General features: G+C 47.5%; 1 protein-coding gene across 2 annotated transcripts in view; it reads right to left on the bottom strand.

The window, feature by feature from the left end:
- The window catches only part of RMI1 (recQ-mediated instability protein (DUF1767)), an 88,092-nt gene that overhangs the window by 32,284 nt on the left and 32,023 nt on the right, over nt 1-23,785 (bottom strand). Inside the window, exons 3-4 of one of the 2 annotated variants that reach the window (XM_087396725.1) lie at nt 10,555-10,700; nt 1,471-1,610 (exon numbers count right to left, since the gene is read on the bottom strand). In XM_087396725.1, the coding sequence (XP_087252851.1) occupies nt 1,471-1,610; nt 10,555-10,700 (286 nt within the window). The remainder of the gene's footprint in view (nt 1-1,470; nt 1,611-10,554; nt 10,701-23,785) is intronic. The other variant, XM_087396726.1, reaches the window with a different exon arrangement.

Genomic DNA, 23,785 nt, shown 5'->3' with positions numbered 1-23,785 from the left:
AAAAGCTCTACCAGAAGCAGCTACTGAAGCGTAACGAAGAGGCACGTGGCAGATTTGGAAGAGATCTCTGAAGAGGGTACAGCATACAGAGTCTCAGGTGGTATCCTACCTCAGCAGTACATGCTGAACGTTAGGTAACATTTTGGGAGCCTGAGTCTGATAAGTGTTCTCTATCTATCTCTTCTTCTAAGTGCACAGTCCGGGAGTGAGATATTTGACTGTTGTTCTTTGGGCAAATATCTTCCGCATTTAGATGCCTTGTTTTCTCAGGTGCGACTGCAAGGGCATTCATCTACAAGTTGCATTAGCTCTGCTATATTTCAGACAAGCGTGGGTGAGTTTTCCAACATTTATATTGTTACAACATATAGACTGACATTTTCAAGATGGCATATTCTATAGTCAAACCTTGACTGATGGAAACCTTATGGTCTTTGACGGGATCACTGAACCACCAGTGTGGTGAACATTTTTTGTATTGCCCAAATTATATATTTATAAAGAATGTGAGCAGGCAGATGAAGTGGGTGAAGGTTACCAGCAGGCTGAAGGACGAAGAAGCGGGTGGGGGCAGGTGAAGGCAGCTTAAAGCTTCAGCAACAGCTCCTCGTAGAGCAACTCAATAAACTTTGTGTACCTAGTCTTCTCTTTCTTATCACGAGCAGACATAATTGAGCACACAAATTGGTTCATACCCTAGACAGACCAAGCCACACACCCACTCAAAAAACATACCAGTTGCCAAGATTTCCTCTACAGTCACAAGGATCAAGTAATCCACATCACTAAATCCAACAGTTAGCGACAACAAGACGCTGATGAGGTCCTCCAAAGCAAGGGGATAGTACGTGGCACAAGCACATTACCAAAAAGAGTTTTTAAAAAAACTATCCCTCTCAAATTAGACTGGTCCACTAAGACACATAACTTGTTAGATGGGCTTGATCGATGCAACTTGGAGGGAGCCTCCACTTTGCTGTCTATGCACAGCAACTGGGCTTACAAGGAGGAAAAACTGTTGAAAAGGTGTTAAAATACCTACTATTAGGCAATATACTTACAAGCATTATAAACCACTACTGGGAAGACCCTCTATGGATACGAAGAGATGTTCAAGCTGCCAATGGTATATCACAAAAAGTTACGTCAGTAACTGCAAATTCAGATCAGAACTTGATCATCCTTGCATCGTATAATCTTGTATTACGTATTATAAACAACTAATCATTAATAAAGATGCTCCCAGAAAAAAAAAGGGTTTTTTTAAAGCAAACAAAGACATTAAACACGTTTAGAAAAAGTGGATCACAATTTCTTCTCAATGAAGTGCATCAATGATATGTGATCCATTCAGAAGGAGGTTATACCAGGATAATAAATTAACCCAAAGCAAATAAATTTACACCCTACTTCAACAATTTTTGTAAATTCTTTAAGGCTGAGACAGTAGCCCGCTTAGAATTCTCCAACCTGAGATAGGTTCTCTAGATGGCGGATTTCTTTGTGGAGTAGCCCCTTCAGTAGATCTTAGTCCATTATCCCTTTGGTTGCTAGGCCAAGCCGCAGCAGTCGCACCCTCAGCCAGGCTTTGAGTAGCAGCATCTCCCCTGCTGTTTGTGTTGAAGAATGAGTAGAGGACACTGATGATTATAACCTAACCTCTCCAAGGATTGCATTACAAAACATTGAATGCTCAGGTCAAACAAAAGTTCCTGCAACTGTAAAGGAGCACAATCGATCAGGAAAAATCGAATCCAAACATGAAACCATCCAGCTTCTCTTATCAATAGATACTATCTTCTGCAGGAAATCCATTACACATGTGAGTCACGAGCAACAGGAGTTCTGCACTTCCTTTTGAGTAGTTATTCCCATAAATGTCCAGAATTAACATGTACTATGAAAAGATTACTTGGAAAAGAAAACTTTCCAACTACAAATTAGCAAGGACCCTTACATGACACTCCCATAATGACTCCGTGGGGTTTTGAACTCCCCACCTCCTGCTCGAGATCTCCTCCAGATACTGCTCTTCACGCCCTCATCCCTCCCAGACATCGTGCCCTCTTGCATCCACCTCCCCCTCGCTCCAATTTTGCCATGCCCAACTCTTCTCTCTGCCTGCACCGACCTATACCCTCACTCCTACGCCCCATTCCTCTCAGGGCAATCCCTACAGTCCCCTTATTAATCTAGTCTCCAATTTTAGAAGCGCTAGGATTCTTGGATGGGGCGTATTAATCTCTTCATGAGCATGGTCACATGCTCATTAATGAAACCTTTGGCTTCCACCCTTCCAAACGATCGGTTTCTTGGTACATACCTATTAATCTCGTATCCAATTTTAGGAGCGCTAGGCTTCTTGGATGGGGCACATTTTCATTTGGGTTTTGATGCCCCTAAGGCTGCCATTTGAGTCCTTGCTCTAGTGCTCAAGGATCTGAAGATGATGATCTTGACCGTAGGCTTTCCAAGCCTTTCTAGAGCCTTCATCAAGCACATTGACACTATTGGGCAAACTTTTGGGTTGACCAACCTACATTCTAAAGTTTAATGACCTCACTTGTGTCACAAGATACCAAAACCAACGCCACATTTGCAAGTAGTTCGATCAGTTAGGACAATAGGACTAGAAGGTCCAAGAGATGTACCAAACACATTCCAAGTCCCTACAGCACATCATGTCTCAGATGTCATGTGTACTATTGAGGTCTGAGGCATCATCATTGTCTATCTAGATATGGATTCGAGCCTCTCTCCATCCACCCAATCCATCTGATCAAATACGGGTAGCGATTTTCCTACATGAGGCCTTACAACACATAGACAAACTACTCAAGATACACAAATGAGTTCGAGATAATCCTATCTTACTAATTCATGTTGATCTAGATGAGCCAGGGATATGCAGAATACTTGCAGATAGGCAAGGTCATTTCTTAGATGCCCAATTCCCTAGGCATAGGCAAGATACATGACCTTATCAGTTACAATGGTCTAGATCGATGGCCCTAATCGGGTCAATCCACGTGCTTTCCACACAAGAGAGGCAGGGGGAAGAAAAAGGGGAAGGGCGCGTGCGGCAGGGTGGCGGGGCGGGGGGTTGACTACCTCGTGGGATCCCTTGCCTTTGCCCCACACATCACTGACTTCTCCATCTCTCCCCCACCCCACCCACCACCACCACCACCAGAAGCTAACCACACTTCTCTTAAGTATATACATCCCCCACCACACGACACACACTATGACACCATCCATAAACAACACATACCATGACATCCACTTTGATCATAGCCTATCTCTCGACTACTAAGCACGTCTTTCTACCCTACTCAAAGCTTTCGATGATATTTCATTCCTAGAACATCAAGCCACTCTGATCACCCTTTCACACAAACCACCCACAATAGTTGGTAGGACGATGAGTGTAAGGCATTACATCATCAACTCAGATTAGAGACTGGGCATGATCTTCCGAGCAACATTGAAAGAACATGTGAGTATCGTCGTCTCGCCACCGGAAGAAGCAAGCTTTCGTTCACCAGATCGAGGAGTTACTAAAGATCTTGCTTAGGAATAACTCCGAGCAAATCTCGTGGAAGTTTCTCGAGCGACAAGGCCCCTCTCCTCTGACAAACACCAAACCTTGACACTCTTATGCATAACTAGCCACCACCCAACCTCTCACAACTACCCCACCCCACCTCCTGCACATTGTTCACTACCCGTGACGTCAAACACATAGCTCTAAAGCTACATAATGGCCAAGTCAAAGGTCGACTACATACTAAATACATTGCATATGGACTAAGTACTGTGGCCTTGATCTTGTCAAAGCTTTTTAACAAAGCAATCAACACGGTTTTCGCCACAGCTGGACTCTAAACACCATGACTCCCATTCACAAGGTAAGGAAGCCTATGAGCTTGGAAAACTACAAGACCATTATGATCGGGCATGTCATGTCCATGATCTATGCCTCAGTGCTCAATACCCAAGTTAGTTTGCAAAGCTCCAAGGATTCAAAGTTCATGGATAGGCAAGCTTTGGTGCTCATCATGCAACTCTAGCTCACACCCTCACACTTCAAGGTGTCATTGAGAAGGCCAAAGAACGAAGACAAAGTATTTATTGCTACTTTGTGTATTTTGCGAGGCTTTTGATGTAGTGCCGAGAGCTCACCTCATCGGACACTTTCAAGATCTAGGGCATAGTCAAGCTGGGAGTTCTTTTGTCTAGCCAAATTTTCACAATGAGACCAATGATGTAAATTAGACTGAGCAGCATGGGATACGCCGCGCTTGCTAAGCTTGAGCAACAGTGCTTTCACTGTCACTTCTAGGATCCTTAGACCAAGCCTCTTCTCTTTGATTCTTTGGACCCCCTAGTGGACAATATGGCAGCCCATGCAAGGAGCCTTACCTATCAAAGGTGGATTGGGTCGAGAGGAGAGGCTCCAATTTCTCTTATTGGCATAGAGTCATCACTTCCACACCATATTATTTTGGCTATGTTCGGGGGCCCCCCACTCCAGCTTGCCAAGGCATTCCAAGTGATCAATCATCACATACCTCCACCGAATCAAGGATTTTGGTTGCTCGACCTTACGCCAACATAGGTTACCATGGCCAGTCTTCCCCTTAATCTGGCATTAGCAACTGAGGGGGGTCAGAGGTGGTGGTATGCCCATACACGCAAATAGTTATCGAACTTGCGAGTCCACAAGGACAAATCACCTCCCTTTCAACTTTCAATACAACCTTGAGACCCCCTCCATTCTGCTCACCTATCACGAGGCTAACCAAAGGATCTCATACGGTTACACACACAGTATCTGGTTAGCACCTAGCGAGCCTTCCTGTGAAGCTTAGCTTCTACACACGGATCCACCTCCCCCACTCTTTGAGGATTTCAATCAAGCAGTTCCATGTTTGGTCACACCAATTACACATTGAGGTTGCATGGGCTAAGGGCATCCTAGAGAGGGCCACATATGCACTCTGTCATCTACATGAGATTGTGTCAAAGGCACAATTTGTTTTCACATGCCCTATGTACTATGAGATCAAGGTCATCACCACTGTCTCTTCAAACATAAATGTGGACCCCTCTCCGGCCTTTTGGTTAACCTGGATTGAAGACGTTTGGCGATCTTCATTTATGAGGTCGTACGACATAGAGACCAGCTGCTCAGGACAAATAGACAATATGGGGGGACTCAGTCTCACTCCACATAGAGCATGATCCTCGAGTTTTCTCAATCAGATAGCACGGACAAACAATCCCCAGCAAGACGATGTAACCGAGGCCATAAACGAGACAAGACAAACCCATTAGCATCTTCATTCATAGATGACGTTCGGGGATCTTCCCTCGATGTTCATCAGACTAGCGGCGCAATCGACGAGGATTGGCAATTGTTGGCAATTGTCCCACAAAGAGCCACGGCTAGGAGACCACACGCAGGTTGACCACTAGCACTCTATCCCAAGTCTCATGCTACCGCAGCACGGATACTACCAGAGCCTCTCTCTACTTAGACCCACTTATCCATTTTCAGCCGCCTGATCGACTTGGTTCCCCAGAAACCATACAAAGGACCACCACAATGATACCATGCTGTAGGTTTTTTTCATCCTCTCCATCAGTTTAGATGCTTAGTATTAGTGTTAGTGTTAGTGTTAGTGTTAGTGTTTGTATTTGCCTTGGGTGCAGATGCTCACTTAGTGGCTCCACCCATACAACTTATTGTATTTGGTTTTTCAGTGCCATAGACCCTTTAGTATTTCAAAGACTTTAGTAAACTCTCTCTCTCTCTCTCTCTCTCTCTCTCTCTCTCTCTCTCTCTCTCTCTCTCTCTCTCTCTCTGCACATTGTGTGAGCGTCATGAGATGGAGTCAGAGGAGCACTTCCTCTTCTGTTGCCAAGTCTACTATGAGATTCATGGACGGTACCATTGCCTTTTCAGAGACGGATTCGAGGGCCTCTCCAAACGCCCCCTATACCCAGATCAGAGATGCTTGGCAGCTTTTATTTACGAGGCAATCCGACATAGAGATCATCTCATCAGATCGAGAAAGACAGGAGCAAGGGACCGTGCCCGGCCCATCCTAGATTAGGATCACAGACTTCTTCCAAGCAGAGCAGGTTGCTATCCTAGCCATTGTTAGTAGGAGAGGGAGAGACCCTAAGACCGAGACACGGCACACTCGACAGAGGACAGACACATAGATCACACTCACTGACATCTCCATTTTCATACCTGGGGTACAACCGACCGGGGTTATAGTGGCGCTCGTCAAACGTCAGGTAGCGGCCATCAACCATGATGTATGCCACAGTTTCCCACAAGCTTGGAGCACCACCACTATTGTACCGATACACAAAGCATGAGACCCCATGGATACTGGGAACTACCGCACCTTCATGATTGGCCACACACTGGCAGTGAATGATGAGGAAGGAAATGACGAGGGCATGGAATTCTTCATTTTAAAATGTAGCCATGCAAAGCAAACAACTGGGAAAGTGCTTACAGGATAAGTGGGACACTAAGTGTGGTAATGTTACTAGATGGTACTATGAACAATTCAGTGACCATCAACATTGCTCCGATATTGTTTTCTCGAAAACAAGCCAGTTGCCATTATCTTTTCTCATCTTGTTAGATCCATAAAATTTGACATGGAATTGGTGGATCCCAAAAGTAACATATACTACCTAGCAAGTGCACGAATCGATCTACACTACATTAGCCTACGAGGCCTAAATTTGAGGCAAATGTGACCTGTGAACTCCAAAACATTTCATCAACCTTTTTAGTAACAACCAATCCAAACCTTTTTTTTTGGGATGGTTCACAGGTTTGTGCAAAATACTGTCAAAAGATGATCTGTTGCCCAATCCAATCCATCCCCTTCCCTTAATCTCTCCTCATTCCCAATTTCCTCGCGCTCTAGCTCCCAGAATGTAGGATTGCCTCCCCATGGCGCTTCATACAGACCATTCTCGACTGCGCTTTCCTCTGCCCCCCGACCACGGTACCCTCCCTTCACCCCTTGCATTTTAGCTCGCATCTGTTTGCGTAGGCATTTCCTGGCATAACCGAAATCCGTGACCGACCCAAGTAAATTGGCGCTCACATCTCATTTTCCTCGCACTGCCTGGCATGAATAAATCCGTGATCAGCGATTGTACGTAGAAAGCAAGTTGGGTTAGTGCGATCGTACGCAGAAAAATTGTGCGTAGCGCAGCTTGAGGAATTGGACGTAGGAAGTAGCTTTGGTTAGTGCGATCGTATGCACAATTGTGCGTAGCGCAGCTTTAGGAATAGATGTGCATCGTCATCCACGCCCTCCGCAGGCATGGCACCAGAAGTAGCCCACAGCGTTCAGGTTATGTCAACAATGAATTGTGGATGGAAACTTGAAAATGTTTTAGTATCCATTGTTCTTGTTCCGTAGCTATAAGTGTTTCTTGAATTGTGTTGCATCATGCTTGCAAAATCCTTGAATGCTATGCAATTCTCAAGACCCCTCCACCTTTGCACAACCCCATGTCTTGGTTCTATCCACTTCACCAAACTTGATCCCCCAAAATACTCTTTTGGATGGTCCTTTATGCTTGGAACTAGTAGATGTAGTAGTACTTAGACAGAAAAGCTTCGCGCCCACTTCGGGAGTGAAAGGAATTTGTTAAAAATTGCACTACATCACCTGCCTACTTCAATACCACACCATCAGTCTTTAGCTGCTCATGTATAAGGGCCCTTTTAATCACTACACATACACCATCATTTTCTTCTTTGCCATGTCTTGATCCAAAGAAGTTCCAAGTCATCTCAACACTGGTCAGTGCGTATATCATGACAAGAGAAATCACTATTTTGTGATTATTAGAACATTATTACGACGGTGCGCCAATTTGAGGTACGACATGTGTTTCTATTTATGATGGATACCGAGCGATATTGGTATGGCGGTGTATCATTTGAGTAGAAAGGGCCCATCAAGCTAGAGCCACAACTTCAGACAACACCAAATTTGGACATGTAACACTTATTTTATTAATAAAGGAGTGCAACCACGTGTCTAGGTCCCAAGGGCAATAGGAAAGGGAAGGGTGCATTAGAGTGTATTGAATGGCATGTGCATGGGTCATAGGCTACGAGTAGGTCATGGACCTTGAATGATCTCAAGGGACATTAATGAAGGGGTTCATTGTGATCATACGAAGCATTCTCTCTACCACCTTGCATGCATTCGCCATCTCTCTCTCACCTTCTCTCACACTGCATGTAGGTCAATCAAAAACAAGTACTCTCACAATGGCGCTCTCCCACTATTGGAGGGCCCAATCAGGTCAAAATTTTGCATGCATTGCACCCATTTGCATTCTTGTAAGTTTGGTTCTTCACATTTGGTATCAAAGAAATGATATTCCACTTGTAGGATGGAAACAAGAGGCGAAACCTATCTTGCCAGAGATCGCAAGCAGTGCGGACAGCAAGAGGCGGGAGAAGGCTGCATACAACAAGCGCATGGATAGAGAGCGAAAGCAGCAAACGTGGACAAGGAGGCCAAATTCCGGCGCATCACCGATACAATCCTGCCTAGAAATGTGTTGAAATCCAGCACACTACGGATTTCAAAAATCTGTTCAGATACAACCAGGAATTTGTTCAAATGTGTGGGTGAGAGGGAAAGGAAAATCCGGCTATTAAAGAGTGAGCTTTGCCAAGGAAGTTCTTCTTCCTGGAATTTCTGAGTTCTCTTGGGAAGGAGTTTCAGATAAATTTGTGGTTTTTGGACAAGGAACGGGGTGTCCTAATGGGGGACTCCCCCGTCTGAATGCACCCTTAAGACCCTCAAACCATGAAGAAAAGGGGACAACCCCTATAACGGTCTTCCAATTCACTCAAATTTGGCAGCCCAAAGTGAGTGCACCAGCTTACAGCAAAAAGACAACCTTATAGAGGGTCTGGACTACCCAGACGATCTTCTGACTGTATCCTAGATCATGTAATAGCCTAAATAGCTAGGCTTGTGGCACTGTGTCAAGGACTCTGTAAAAATCCACAAAGTAAAAGACCCTCTGCTTCCATGCATTGGCCTCCTCGAACCTCTCAACATGAAAATGTGGTCCATCGTAGCATGGTCTGCTCGAAAGCTTGACTGCCCAACAACTCTAAAATCCCTTACTTAAGTGTGAAGTGTTGATGCATAGATCTTGGAAATGGCACGCCAATCATAGTGGCCCTATAGTTCTTTGGACTCATGGGATCCCATGTCTTATGGATCAAGCCAATAGTGTTTAGGATCCAAGTGTGAGGCAAACAGGTGCAAACTGCTTCATTAAGATCGAGGCTAGGGTGCTAAGTCCATGTGCAATGTACTTAGTGAGTGTACTTAGTGCATAGCCACTCATGATCTTTAGGTTGGCCATGGTGTAGCTTGAGGGTTGTGTATTTGATATCACCAGTTATGAAGAGTAAACAAGACATAGGAAGAGGTAGCTAGGGAAGGTCTCGTGTCAACGGATGAGGGATGTCATAGACGGTGCGTAAATTAGTGCGCCAAATATGAGGGGAAATGGGAACCTCCGCTCAAGAAACTTCCAACCAAAAGACCTTGGAGTTGCAACTAAACAGATTTGATAATTCCTCCTCATTCTGGCAGATGAAGGTAAAGGTCACAAAGATAGTAGCAACTGTAAGAGTGGAAGGAGTGAGGGGAATCCCACGGACTCTAATATTTAGAGCCTTACTAGCTCTCCGTTGCTGCTCAAGTAAGGGGGCTGAAACAGTTGCCTTTGCAAGCTCCCGTTTCATGATATCCACCTAATTGGAGGCTTGTCGATAGTAGACTACGTTGTGGCAATCTGCTCTTCTAAAGTTGGGCTGCTCCCACGGGTCAAATCTGCTTGGTGTTGGAGGTGTGTTACCTCTTTCCAAGGATCAGTGGGCTCGGCCTAGATCATGAAGAAGTCATGAAGGAGGGTATCGATCTCTCGCTGCTTGTGAACCTCTTGAGCATGCATGTGGTGCATTTCCGTAAAGGGCATTTGTAAGAGATCTAGGGAGGCCAAGGGTTGTTGTGTGGTGGGTATGCATACAAGATGAACTGGAGGGAAAAGGAAAGCTTGAGAAAATACAATCAAGAAGTTTGGCGCAATTTAAGGTTTCATCAAGGCAGGACCCATCCTGAATATTGAACTTGCATAACGAAACTCACCTATATGAAAATGAGAGAAGAATCAACTCTATTGCATGAGGTTTAGTCAGAACACCCAGGGTGAAGAAATTTCCATAAAGCTACAGGAAAACCCAGAAAAACAGATGGCATTGAGAGCATGAAGTCAAGCAAAGAATTAGGGGCAAGCTCAGCAAGTTCCTAAAGGGTGAAATTGCATGACCACTATCCATCTATTAAATTCCATTCCAAAATGTGGAGCACTGACTCGGTATGAAACCATCTTTGGAAGACCAAGTCACGACTCACAAACCCCTGGAAAACAGGTGGCCATGAAGTCAAGAGTTCTGAGCCAGCTCACCTTGCACCCCGTGGCGGTTTATTTATGTGCTCCACAACTCTTTGCCGAGCAGCTTCAAGGCATTCTACATATCCACCCAGAACTATGAGAACTTCAGGAACAAGAATAAGAAGCCCTCTTCGAACATTGACATGGTGGACAGCAATCTGAAAAAGTCAAGAGGCACTGAGTTTCATATATCTGGATACAAGGAACTGCAAACAAGCATCTACAATTTCTCCAGATGGGGACCAAACAGTCACAATAAAGCAAGCCTAGAAACACACAGAACGTGGCAGAACATGGGATACCACCATTGCAGGCATATTTCACACTGATCAAAGCAATGTTGAGTCCTAGAAAGATCATCTACCATCTCTCCAGAGGGTACGAAACAGTCACAATAAAGCAAGCCTAGAGAACACACAGAACGTGGCAGAACATGGGTTACCACCATTGCAGACATAATTCACACCGATCAAAGCAAGGTTGAGTCCTAAAAAGGCAACATAATCTGCATTTTTATCTTATGCTTACAAGCAAAGACAGAAGGGTCTCTTTCCACGCTACACCTGTTTTGAAATTCTAAAATACTAAAATGAGGGTGAGAGTGATCGCATTTCCATTAGCTCAACCACTGTAAAACTTACTGAAATTTATGACTGAAGACTTTGTGTACGATGGATCTTTCCTCACCTTATTATGTGCTCAAGAAGGCCCTCAAGACTACATGTGCTAATAAAACTTGAGCTCAATATATCAATAGCAAGAAGGTGTATATGCACACCATCTCTCAAAGAGAGATCTTATCTTCTCATGTGTCTATGATCACAATTACTCTATACAATAGATATTGCAATATTTGTTTTAAAATATATGGGGAAAAAAACATGGGACTATGATATTCAAAAATTTTGGACTTGTAGTTAGTCCAGTTCTAGAATTGGACTTTTGACAAGTCCAAAAATTATGAATACAATGTTGGCTTCTTTTCTTCATCCTGTTCCTGAGTGGCCTGCCCATCCTGCTGCTCCTGCACCTGGTCCTCATTCTGCTTCTTCTCTTCTTCCCGTGCCTCACCTTCCTATTCATCCTGGTGCTCCATGTCATGCTCCTTCTGTTCACCTTGTTCCTCCTGCCCGCCTGCCAAGGATGTTTTTACCGAAGTTATGCTTGGGAGACTGACCACAAACCTCTGGTGAGCATGATGTAATTTGGGTGATCAGGGATCGATTCACCAAATTGTCATGGTATATTCCTACAAGAGAAAATATCTCAGCCACTCAGCTTGCTCACCTATTCATGAAATAGTTGTTTAGCATGTATGACTTACCAACTGAAATAGTTAGTGACGGAGATGCTAAGTTTACTTGGCATTTCTAGGGAGCTGTGTTCACAAAATTGGGCACTCAGCTCGCATGAGTTCGGATGATCATCCTAAATCGGATGGACAGACTAAGAGTGTCAAACAGACTCTGGAAGATATGCTGAAAGCTTATGTCTCCCAGAGGTAGGTTGATTGGGAAGAGTATCTATCTTTATTGGAGTTTATTTACAACAGTGTGTCAAGCTTGGCATTGCTGCTGATTGGTTGCACAACACCAAGATATGTTGCAGTTTAAAAGGGAAAGCATAAAAGTGCTCAAGATAGAGCATAGTTTTATGCTAATCAGAAGCACTCACTATGAGTCCTCTTAAAGGGCCAATGGGTTTACTGGAAGATCCCTAACGATTCTCAAGTAATGCAAATATCTTCACACTTTTGTGGTTCTTTCTTGATCCCTTAAAAGAACAATGCCATGGCGTTCGGGTACACCCAGTCCATCATGCTAGTAGACTGAAAGAGAAGTTGGATGCTAGAGATAATTTAATCTCTGAGGTGAAACCTGTACTACACATGGATCTAACCACTTATGTGTGCCATGAACCGCGGAATCAAAGGGGACCGATACAGTGTTTACAGAAAACCTATAAACTATATACGACGAATCTGCAACATTCTCAATTTTGCCTGTAAAAATCATTTTCTCAATTTTCATTTAGCAATTCAATTATATTTTCAGCTAAAAAATATGCAAGTTCTCAAGAAATACCTTAAAATTTTTGAAACCCCAAGTTTTGCGATCCATTGAGAAAGCGCTCCACCGACTCTCTTCGGACTCTACATTGATGAGAAAACTAGTGTAAAACCGGTGGCAAGCCACGTGATCTAAGAGTGCAACTCCATGATCAAGGTGAAGCTCATGAGACCGTCTAGGAGGCGAGGGAGCACCACTAGCTGACTTGATGATGTCACCTTCGGCAGAGGGACTACAGAGACATCTAGATGCCCTAGAGGTGTTCTGCAGAGAGAGAGACCTGATGGTTAACCTTGGGAAGACCAAGGTCATGATCTTCAACACCTCTTACGCGGTGCTTCACCGACATAGCTTTACATACCAAAGTCAGCCAGCGGAGACATCTAGATGCCCTAGAGGTGTTCTGCAAAGAGAGAGACTTGATGGTTAACCTTGGGAAGACCAAGGTCATGATCTTCAACACCTCTTACGCAATGCTTCACCAACATAGCTTTACATACCAGAGTCAGCCAACGGAGATTGTGCAGTCCTACACATATTTGCGTGCAGTTTTCACAGGGCCAGTTTTCACGATGACCCACGCAGCCAGAGCACAACTCACACGAGGGCAGAGTGCTTTGGCCCGACTAGAGCGACAATGCTTCTAGGCGCACTTCCAAGATCCACCAACGAAGTGTTGGCTTTTCAACACTCTAGTGAGGCCGACTGCCATGTATGTGGCACCTTTTTGGGGGTGTGATCTTTTAGTAGCAGAATGGAGGAGATTTGAGCGGCTACACGTGATTATGGGCTCTAGGATGATTTGGAGTAAGCCCTCGGTCCCCCATCAGATAGTACACACAGAGTTTGCCATGACCCCTCTCCAAGTTGATGCCATTTTTCAGATAGTGACATTCCTCCACAGAGTTTGGGACCTACCTCACGAGAGACTTCCGAGGCTGGCACTAGAGTCTTCCATACGACTAGCAGAGAGTGGGGCAAGTACAGCATGGTATGCATGCATCACCGCATGGTTTGCCAGTCACGGCATTCAGATGGATCGGTTTCCCCCATTTCAGTATAGCATGGATGCACTGCCCGAGCTGATCCCACGGGGTGAGATTAACTGCATCATACAGTTAGATCTCCTCTAGCTCCACACATCTCGCACTTGGGGGGGACCAAGAGTTCCCCACCAAGACCCAGCTCTACTATGACCTTTTTCTGAGAGTATCGGAGGATGGGCTCATCATCAGACCTCAGTATCTCGAGGACAGAGGAGTCTCACACGCGCTAAGGATTGCCATCGGACAAATGCGAGTATCGTCCCATCAGTTGAGGATTGAGGCAAGGAGAGCTGCAGGCATACCTAGAGAGCAGTGGACTTGCAGATTGTGCACGATGGGGGTGGTCAAGACAAGGGAGCACTTCCTATGTGTCTAACTAGCCTACTCTGAGATCGGAGGACGCTACCACTACCTTTTTCAAGAGGGGCACCGCTTTGGCCCACTCTTACGACTAATCCACTTCCAGGACCAGGTCTGTATTAGGGCTCTATCTGATGGAGATGTGACGACACAGAGAGACGCTACTACGACATATCAGAGAGCAATAGGATGGGACCACCGCACCACAGGGTACTGAGGTAGACCGAGAGCGCAGAGACAAATCACGAATTTCTATGCATTTGACTCAGCTCCAGGGCACTCTAGGGTAAAGGAGGAGGAGCTAGCCAACATGAGAGATATATGGATCGATGGAGAGAGCCGACACAGCACTGTTGGACGAGGGACACAGAGACCATACACGATGTGACAGGCAACCAGAGCACACACGATCGAGGTTCGACCTATTTCAACTCTCCCCACGGGAGATTGACCGAGGCGAGGCGTCATCCTTGACATAGCCGATCAGATCCAAAGATCGAGGAGACAACGCCCTCCACCACCACAAGAGACAACCCGACAGATGCAGATACGTGAGCTCTTTGCATCTCATCAGAGAGCCACCATGGAACCTAGATACATGGAGCCGGTTCATGCACTTGGGACTCTAGCTCTGAGGACTTGATATTTTCATGCCACCCTCATGCTATTTTGCTACTTTTTTGCTATTTTGTACTAGTATAGCATTTTAGTACTCAGCAAGGGCCTTAGTGAGCCCTTTGCCCCGGCCCACAGTGGTCTGTATGAGTTACTTGATTCCGTACCTTGTCCCATAGGCCCACGAGGCCTCCTGTAGACGTTAATCGCAGCTCCCCTCGCAGCTCACCCCTCCCCCCCCTCGCAGCTCACCCCTCCCCCCCCTCGCAGCCCCTCACCCCCCCCTCGCAGCTCCCCTCTCCCCCTCGCAGCCCCTCGCAGCTCACTCTCTCTCACCCGCTCAGCCTCAGCCCGCCAACTCACCCGCTCCCCTCCCTCCCTCACCCGCTCAGGCTCAGCCCGCCACTCACCCGCTCAGCCCCTTTCCCCCCGCCTCAGCCTCTCTCGCAGCAACAGCTCCCTCCTGCTCAGTCGCAACAGCTCCCTCCTGCTCAGCCCCGCCAACCCTCCCTGCGCAAGCTGCTCCTCTCTCGCCTCCTGCCTGCCTGTTGCTCCTGCTCAGCCCCGCAACCTCTCTGTGCAAGCCAGCAGCTCAGCTCCCTGTTGCTCCTGCTCAGCCCCGCAACCTCCCTGTGCAAGCCAGCAGCTCTCCCTGCCGCCTGCGGAAGCCTCTGTGGAAGGGAAGGGGGTTTAAGGAAAGTCTTAAACTTCCCCCCCCCCCCCCCGGTGCGAATAGACTTACAGCAAGTGTCCTTAAAGTGCAGGAAAAACAGAAAAGGGGCAGTTTTTGAGGGCAAAAGGAGGCAGTTTTGACAGTTTTGAAAGCAGAGAATTTAGCAGCTCCACCATGGCCCTTAGAGGCAGTTTTGAGGAGAGAATTCAGCACTTCCAGGAGTAAGGAGATGCCACAAACAAGGAGCTCCACCATGGCCCTCCAAGGAGCAAAAGTAGAGAAAGATAAAAGCATAGGCAGCAGTACAAGAGCCGAAGAGGCAAGTTCTTCTTTACCCTTAACATCTCCTTCCCCACCACCTCCAACGACCTCCCTTGCCTCCACCCCAACCCTTTCTTACCCATCTACTTTACTCAATCCTCCTGTGGCTCCGACCCCATCTCCTTTACTTCCATCTCCCCCATCACTTCCGGTTACCTCCCTTGCCTCAATCCCAACCCTTTCCTACCCACCTCCTCTACTCAATCCTCCTCCTCTCCCTCCTTCAGTCTCACCTCCTCCTCTTGCTCCCGTTCATTCCTCCCTAGCCCTTTCCCTTGCTTATTCCTCCCCTCTCCTAGTCCCTACCCATCCTCTTCCTTCCTCTTCCTCCCCTCCCCTAGTCCCTATCCATCCTCTTCCTTCCTCTTCCTCCCCTTCCCTATTCCCTACCCAGCCTCCTCCCTCCTCTTCTTCCCCTCCCCTAGTCCCTACCCAGCTTCTTCCCACCTCTCCCCACCGACCCTCCCTTTCAGCCCCTTCCTCCCCTAGTGCAGGCTCTTCTTCGGTCCCTGACTCCCTACTTCCTTCTACCGGATCTCTCTCTTCAGGACCTCCATTTTCTGCACCCCTCCTTTACTCACCTTCTTACCCTCTTACCCCCTCATCCTTGTACCCCCTCTCCCCTTCACCCTCCACAGCGGAAGCAGTCCTGGCAGATAATCTGCGATTGAGAGATTTAGTTATGCAGTGCATGGAGACTTGCAGACTTCAGGGCGTTGCGATTCAGTCTCTCACAGCACAGATACACACACTGACTGATCAGCTATCGACAGTTGAGAGTCATAGATCTGATCAGGACTCCCATATTCGCCAGCTTCATACCAGAGATATTGATCGGGATATCCAGTTACGGACACATGCTGAGCGCATAGTGCAGCTGGAGACACGCATTCAGGAGCATGTTGTGGCATGCGATGATCGCCTCCAGCAGCTGCATGTAGCTCCTCCAGCTAGTGCAGCAGTTGAGGAGAGGTTGGCCACACTACAGACAGAGGTACAGAAGACCTCAGAGTGGGTGGACGTTGTGCGTAGAGCCCCACAGGCCCAGCAGACCACAGTCTCTGAGACTATTGCCGAGAGTCAGCGGCGAGCTCAGAAGGCCCTCAACATCCGCATCCGCGGAGTTGAGCGATCAGATACGAGATCAGCCATGGATCAGGCGACAGATTTCATATCTGGGACACTCGGAGTTCAGGATCATGGCATAGTAGCTGCATATCGAGTGGGCCGGGATCCAGCACGGCACCAGCCACTTATCATCAGATTCAGAGATGCTGAGGCCCGTCTCGCAGCATTACGAAGGAGATCCAGATTGAGGGACCATCCACAGATTCACATGGATGAGGAACTTACAGCTCTTCAGTGGGAGGAGCATAGACGTCTCATTGCACAGAGGGATGTTGCCCGTCGTGAGGGCAAGTGGGCCGTGATCAGAGAGGGCAGACTTTTGATAGGAGCTATGCGATCTAGACCGGCTGGAGCCCACAGTTGACGACACGAGGCCTATGGGACACGTAGTCTGCCAGATAGCTTGAGTTTCGCAGTTTGGAACTGTAATGGTTCCCTCACAGCTCAGCCTGGCAACTTACGAGAGGCCTTTTTTGATCAGGACATCGTCTTCTTTACAGAGACCCATGAGAGCCCAGAGAGAGGCTTGCCGCAGGTGACAGGGTATGCCTGGGAGTCTGTCTTTCGACAGCAGACTAGACGATCAGGAGGAGTCAGAGGATCTGGCGGTGTGGCAGTTCTTTATAGAGAGCATCTCAGATCGATACTCACAGTCATGAGCAGAGACCATCGGGCCAGATATCTTTGGGTACGGATCAGGAGACCCCCCCTGAGAGACTTGTTTATTGCAGTATGCTACTTTCCCCCGAGACAGTCTCGTTATGCCTCAGATGGACCAGGACAGTCACCTTTTGAGGATTTGTCAGCCGATGTATTGGAGTACTCACGCCGCGGAGAGGTCATCCTTTTAGGAGACTTCAACGCGAGGACATCAGACAGACAGGCAGAGATTTTGGACTTTGCTGAGGATCCAGTCTTAGTTCCAGCTGCCCCAGATGAGAGTTTTCCACGCTTATCTTCAGATAGAGGGGTAGAGGTGACAGATCAGGGACATCGCCTATTGGAGCTTCTCTCATCGCACGGCATGGTCATTTATAATGGACTTCGACAGTGGCCGCATTCATCCACAGCCACATGTTTTCCCTTCGCGGGTGGTGGCACGAGCGTCATTGATTACGTCTTGGGTCCCCCGACTTTAATCCCTTTTGTACATAACCTCACAGTCGACCCTTTTATGCCTTCAGCCGATCATGCACGTCTGCACTTTATTCTTACCCAGATTCCTCATGCCCCCCCTTCTAGACATCATGAGCGTCAGCCATACTATGAGGTTCATTTTGACCACCAGTTTGATGATATTTATAGCCAGCACCTGAGTGGTCTTCTCCGTCCGCACCTTCTCGATGCCCTACCCTCCACACAGGATCGGTGGGACCTTGTACATACCTCCATCATCTCAGCAGCCCACAAGTCCTTCCCCGTCACTTGCCACACATCCAGTCCTCCACCAGTCGGTCTTGTGCCTTGTAATGGATGGTATGATGAGGAGTGTAAAGAACTCCGCAGGAAGCTTCGCCTTGAGACACAGGAGAAGTCTCCCCTCCTCATTGAGACCAAGAAGAGTTACAAGCGTTTGGTGCGACAGAGCTAAGGACCATGATGGATTGCAAGCGGAGTATGTAATCCATGGGATTGATGCCTTAGCTACAGTCCTCTCCCGTCTTTTTAACGAGTCCATTTGTACAGGTCTTCCACCTAGTTGGCTAGAAAATACCATAGTACCCATACACAAGTCGGGGGATCCTTTGGAGGCGTCGAACTACAGGACCATTATGATTGGCCATGTCATGGCCAAGATTTATGCGACCATTCTAGAAGGACATATAAATGACCATGCCGAGGCGACAGGCATGAGAGCTAGAGGGCAGGCAGGATTTCGTGCAGAGCACTCGACTCTAGATCATATCTTCACACTCAGGGCTTTGATTGAGGAGGCGAAGTCACGTAAGCAACGGCTCTATTGTTGCTTCGTGGACTTCAGAAAGGCATTTGACACTGTGCCGCGTTTCAGACTCTTCCAGCGACTCCGTGACTTGGGATTCAATGGGGAGATTCAATGGGCGATCATGGCCTTGTATGAGAGAGTCACAGGTAGAGTCAGGACACGGGCGGGGCTGTCGGGGGAAGTACGCAGTACGATAGGGGTGAAGCAGGGGTGTCCTTTGTCTCCGACACTCTTTGGTCTCTATATCAATGAGTTAGAGATGTACATACAGACGATGGGTGGTACAGGTTCTTTACTGGCAGGATCTACGATACCGATTCTCCTCTATGCAGATGACGTGGTTCTTATTTCTTCCTCCCAGCAGGGTTTACAGGCACATCTCCATGCACTCCACAGCTTTTGTCAGGACAGAGGGTTGTCTGTAAACCTTGGGAAGACCAAAGTCATGGTCTTCAACACGTCATACCAGGTTTATAGGAGAGGCGAGTTCTCTTTCACATTTGATGGGCAGGAGGTGGAGCTAGTCAGGGAGTATACATATTTGGGTGCCACATTTAGAGGTCCAGTCTTCACCATGACGCATGCAGCACGAGATAGGATCAGTAGAGGGTATGCCGCCTTGGCTCTTCTCGAGAGGCAGTGTGCACAGTCACATTTTCAGCATCCCGACACGAAGTCCTTACTTTTCGATACGCTGGTGAGACCTGCAGTCATGTATGCTAGCCCCTTTTGGGCAGGAGATCTCAGGGTTGCAGATTGGAGACGAGTAGAGAGGTTACAGATCATCATGTTCTCCAGATTGATCAGAGCGAAGCCCACGGTACCGCATCAGATTACGTTCGCAGAGTTCGGAGCTACACCCCTAGCGCTAGATGCAGCATTTCAGTCAGTTACGTACTTGCATAGGATCAGGGCGCTCGGAGACTCAGCAGCAGGCAGAGCACGATTACCGTGGCTAGCACTGACATCCTCGCAGATGTTAGCGGAGAGAGGTCATACTTTTTGTTGGTACCACACACTCTCCACATGGCTCACCTCGCTGGGCTTGGATATGGATAGGCTGCCACCATTTCGATACAGCATAGATGCCCCTCGCCTCCCTCTCACTCGACATGAGCTCAGTCAGGTTATCAGGGCAGATTTGTTGCAGCTATACACGTTTCGCACTTGGGTTCATCCCACGGAGCTTCCTACGAAGATGGCCACATATCGTGACCATTTTCTCAGGATTTCAGAGGATGGCTTCATCATATCCCCCGGATATATCGGCGTTCATATGTCGCACTCACTCAGGATTGCCTTGGGCCAGCTCAGGGTATCTTCCCACAGATTAGACGTTGAGGCCGGCAGGATGCGTCGTACAGCTACCGGACATAGACCCAGGCGAGAGACTAGGATATGCCCTTGTTGCACTATGGGGGAGGTGGAGACTGAGGAGCACTTTGTTTGCAGATGCCCTTTATATTATGAGATCCGTGGCAGATTTCACTGTTTATTTGGGCACGGATTTGGACCTCTCTCTCGGATTATGGAGTATGAGGATCAGTATTGCTTAGCGTTGTTCATCAGGGAGATCACCAGATACAGAGAGAGATTCCTCAGAGAGCACCGTCGCATCCCTGTCAGAGACCTGGTTATTCATGAGGAGCAGGACGAGGCGCAGGACCATGAGCACAGAGATAGCCCATCTTGCCAGAGAGCACCGATGGTTCCACCCCGAGGATGTACATATGACATGATCCGGCAGCACCGCAGGATGATCTTACACAGAGGCCGTACCCGTCGCTTTATTTCTAGACGACGGAGGATGATGGCAGATTTTCGGAGGAGATTGCTCCATGGAGACTTGGCACCGCCAGCAGCCCATTTGACACTTGCCCAGATCTTCACACTCATGGCAGGAGGCATGGTCGATGGCCATGACTTCCATCATTTCTTTGGATCACAGACCCCTTAGGGAAGACGATGTTCCTCATATTCCATATTTTACATTTTGTATCTAGGCAATTTTGGTACTCTATTTCATTTCATTTTGTATCTAGGATTTTTGTAGCCATTTTTGGCATCTTAGCGGTATTACGATGAGGCCACCTAGTTGGCGCATCGTTGATGATGTATTTTCCTTTCGGATGATTTTGTGTCCCATAGGCCATGTATGGCCTTCCGTGGACCTTTAATAAAATTTCTTTCTTTCTTTCTTTCTCTCTCTCTCTCTCTCTCTGTGTGCCCCCGTGGGCTGCCCACTGTCGCGCCACCTCCCCTCCGTGGGACTCTCTACTGCCGTGCACCTCTCTACAACCACCACGTCGGCTTCTTGCAATCGCACTACCTCCTTACAACCCCCGGCATAGGGCTCCCTACTTTCATGCCATCTGCCATTTGCGGGTGTTACGCTCTAGCCGAGGTAGCATGACCTCGGAAGAATCAGTCAACATTTCCCTTAAAGGATCTATGTTTGTAATCATTTGTTTGCGCTTCATGTAAATGATCGGGAGGAAATTAATGTCAAGGTCCTAGGTGAGGGTTGATAGCACCAGACTAGGTGGATCTGAGGCTAAGGGCCTAATGCAAGGAATGTGCCTAGGGGCAAAGGATAATCATGCATCCCAAGAGAGGGGTGAAATGTTGCATTAGGAAGGCCCTCAGATGATGACATGTGGCATCTAGATCCATCTAGGGAGATGGGGCTTGTTGAAGCTAGAGAGAGAAGAGAATGTGGGATTCACGTAATGTTTTTCTGATTTGTAATTCTCTGTTAGCTCGTATGCTTCAACAAGGTTGGCTGGGAGGAAAGAAACGGTGCTACTCCCGTGATCTGCAGTAGGAATAGTTGTAGTGTATTACATTTGGTATCAGAGCTCAAGGGAAGAGACCAAGGGAAGGTACTAGGAGTGTGGAGCTGAGATCAGAGAACGTAGGCAAGGATAAGAGGCCACGCAAACAGAGATTATGAAAGACTATGACGGAACGCACTTGTGAAAGAAATTTGACAGAGATACGTATCGAGGGATTCCAAGGTTAGGAGTTAGAGAGGGGACGGAATTCGAGCTAACAGACGTGTCTGTTTGGTGGTCATCCCGCACTGCCTCCAGGAGGTTGTTAGGTGAGAAAGACGATCTGGGTGACAGAGAGTCCATGCAGGGATCGGTGATAGCGGATAGCAGGCGTGGAGCGTAGGTGTGGCGACTCGACCACTTGTGACCTCCACGCGTTGGACAGATGGGATCGACGCTAACGAGCGACGATGAATTTGGAGGGGGCTACTCGTGACGACGAACAGCATGATGGCAGCGTAATTGGAAGCGATTCGTCCACCTTTGAAATTAGTAGCTCGTGAACGAGGAGACCCTTCGACGCAGATAGCCCGTGACTGACGAAATTCAACGGAGAGAAAGATCGTCTCATTAGTGACAGAGCAAAAATGTGGGCACACTTTGCAGAGAAGATTTCGCCAATTACGGTCTGAACAAAGCGATTCTGAAGGACGGACGAAGGAAGGCAGGCTTGGTATGGGAGGCCTTCGATGTGATTCGCTGAACGTGGAGCGCTAGTCAACGAGCAGCTGGCCACGTATTCAGGACTTGGACAGCGAGGGCAAAGCTGAACGCCTTTCCCTGGATCGTGCACACAGGGGGATTGTGTAGACAGTGCGGGAGATGGTTGGTTGGATTTGCATGGAACCAAGAAGGCTGTGACGAAATCGTTGATGACCAGGGAGCTCTCTTTGACCTCTATCAGTTTCGTGTTTTTTTTTCTTGATTTGATGCTCTTCTTTCATAAACAAGATCTCGTAAGGGATTAGTCTGCATGAAGCTTTGATGCTGTAGCAGGGACAGATTATGCTTGCGATTATGCCTATGTGCTTCAGTCAGAGCTAGTTTGCAGGAGCTTCCCTAGGATAGGGAAAAGCGCTATTTGAGATATATGCCTGTGTCAAATGCCTAGTCAGTGTGCATGTGGGATTGTAGGAATTGTGTCAGAGTGCAAGTACCCTGAATTGTGTCAGTTGTAAATACAGTTTTCTAGCGGTGTTTTTAAAAAAAAAACAAAACAAAACACCCATTGAACTGAATGGAAGCAGAAGAAGGGGCTTCCAGGAGGGACCCTGGTGAGTCAGGAGTCCGGCCGACCAAGCTGGTGTCGTGCCCACTAGCTCACACTTTATCTGGCAGGATTGCATTGCTTGAGGATGCCTTGCAACAGTTATTAGCGCAACAGTTGCAGGCCAATGCAGGGCAGTCTAAACTTAGGAGAGCGATACACAGTATGTCTGCCAGACCTTCTCGAGAGGAGAAGGGAAAGGCTCCAATGCAAGTGGGTTTGCACAAGTCGGAACCCAGTATGGGTATCCGAAGAAATCTGGGTTTAAGAAGAAATGGATTAGTAGAGGGAGTGGTCAAGCCAAGCAGGCGAAACCGGCTGAAACTCCTAAACCAAGTACCACCATTGGAGTGAAGAGGAAAGTAACCCCAATGGCAGCCCGAGCTTGGTCTAAGTCTCCCTTAAACCCAGAACAAAGGGAAAACGCGAGGAGAGAAGGCTTATGTTTTGGTTGCCTTCAGCCTCATCAGTGGAAGGATTGTCCACGTAACAAAGATCGTCAAATGGCTGAGATGGTGATCTCAGAATGCGACGTGGAGATGGAGGAAAGTCCCAGAGCGGAAGAGATGCAGATTCAGCTAGCGGGATCTTCTCAGAGGTTAGTACCTTGTTTGTTATGTGTGTCTGTTGCTAAGTTAGTGACGAGTGCACCTGATAACATCCTATCTAAGCCCACAGCAACGGGGTATACGGCCTTTAATGATACGGAGTTAATTAAAATGAAAGGCCAAGTGGCCAATCATGATGTCATTGTGTTGTTTGACTCGGCGTCAACTCACAATGTGATTAACTCCAAGCTCGTGAAGAGGCTGAAATTAAAGACAAGCCCATCTGACTATGCCTATACAGTCAGAATGGCAGATGGAAGTTCAACTGAAGTATGGGACCAAAGGGTTACCCAGTTGGAGCTTCGTATTCAGGACTATGCTGAGAAGCTTGATTTTGAAATGACCAAGCTTGCTCATGCAGATATAGCCCTGGGTAT

The sequence above is a fragment of the Dipteris shenzhenensis genome, chromosome 25 (genome assembly GCF_047967505.1).
Source record: "Dipteris shenzhenensis isolate YYH24624 ecotype China chromosome 25, Dip_SZ_1.0, whole genome shotgun sequence".
Classification (NCBI taxonomy): domain Eukaryota; kingdom Viridiplantae; phylum Streptophyta; class Polypodiopsida; order Gleicheniales; family Dipteridaceae; genus Dipteris; species Dipteris shenzhenensis.
This window is presented reverse-complemented; position numbering and strand designations above follow the sequence as displayed.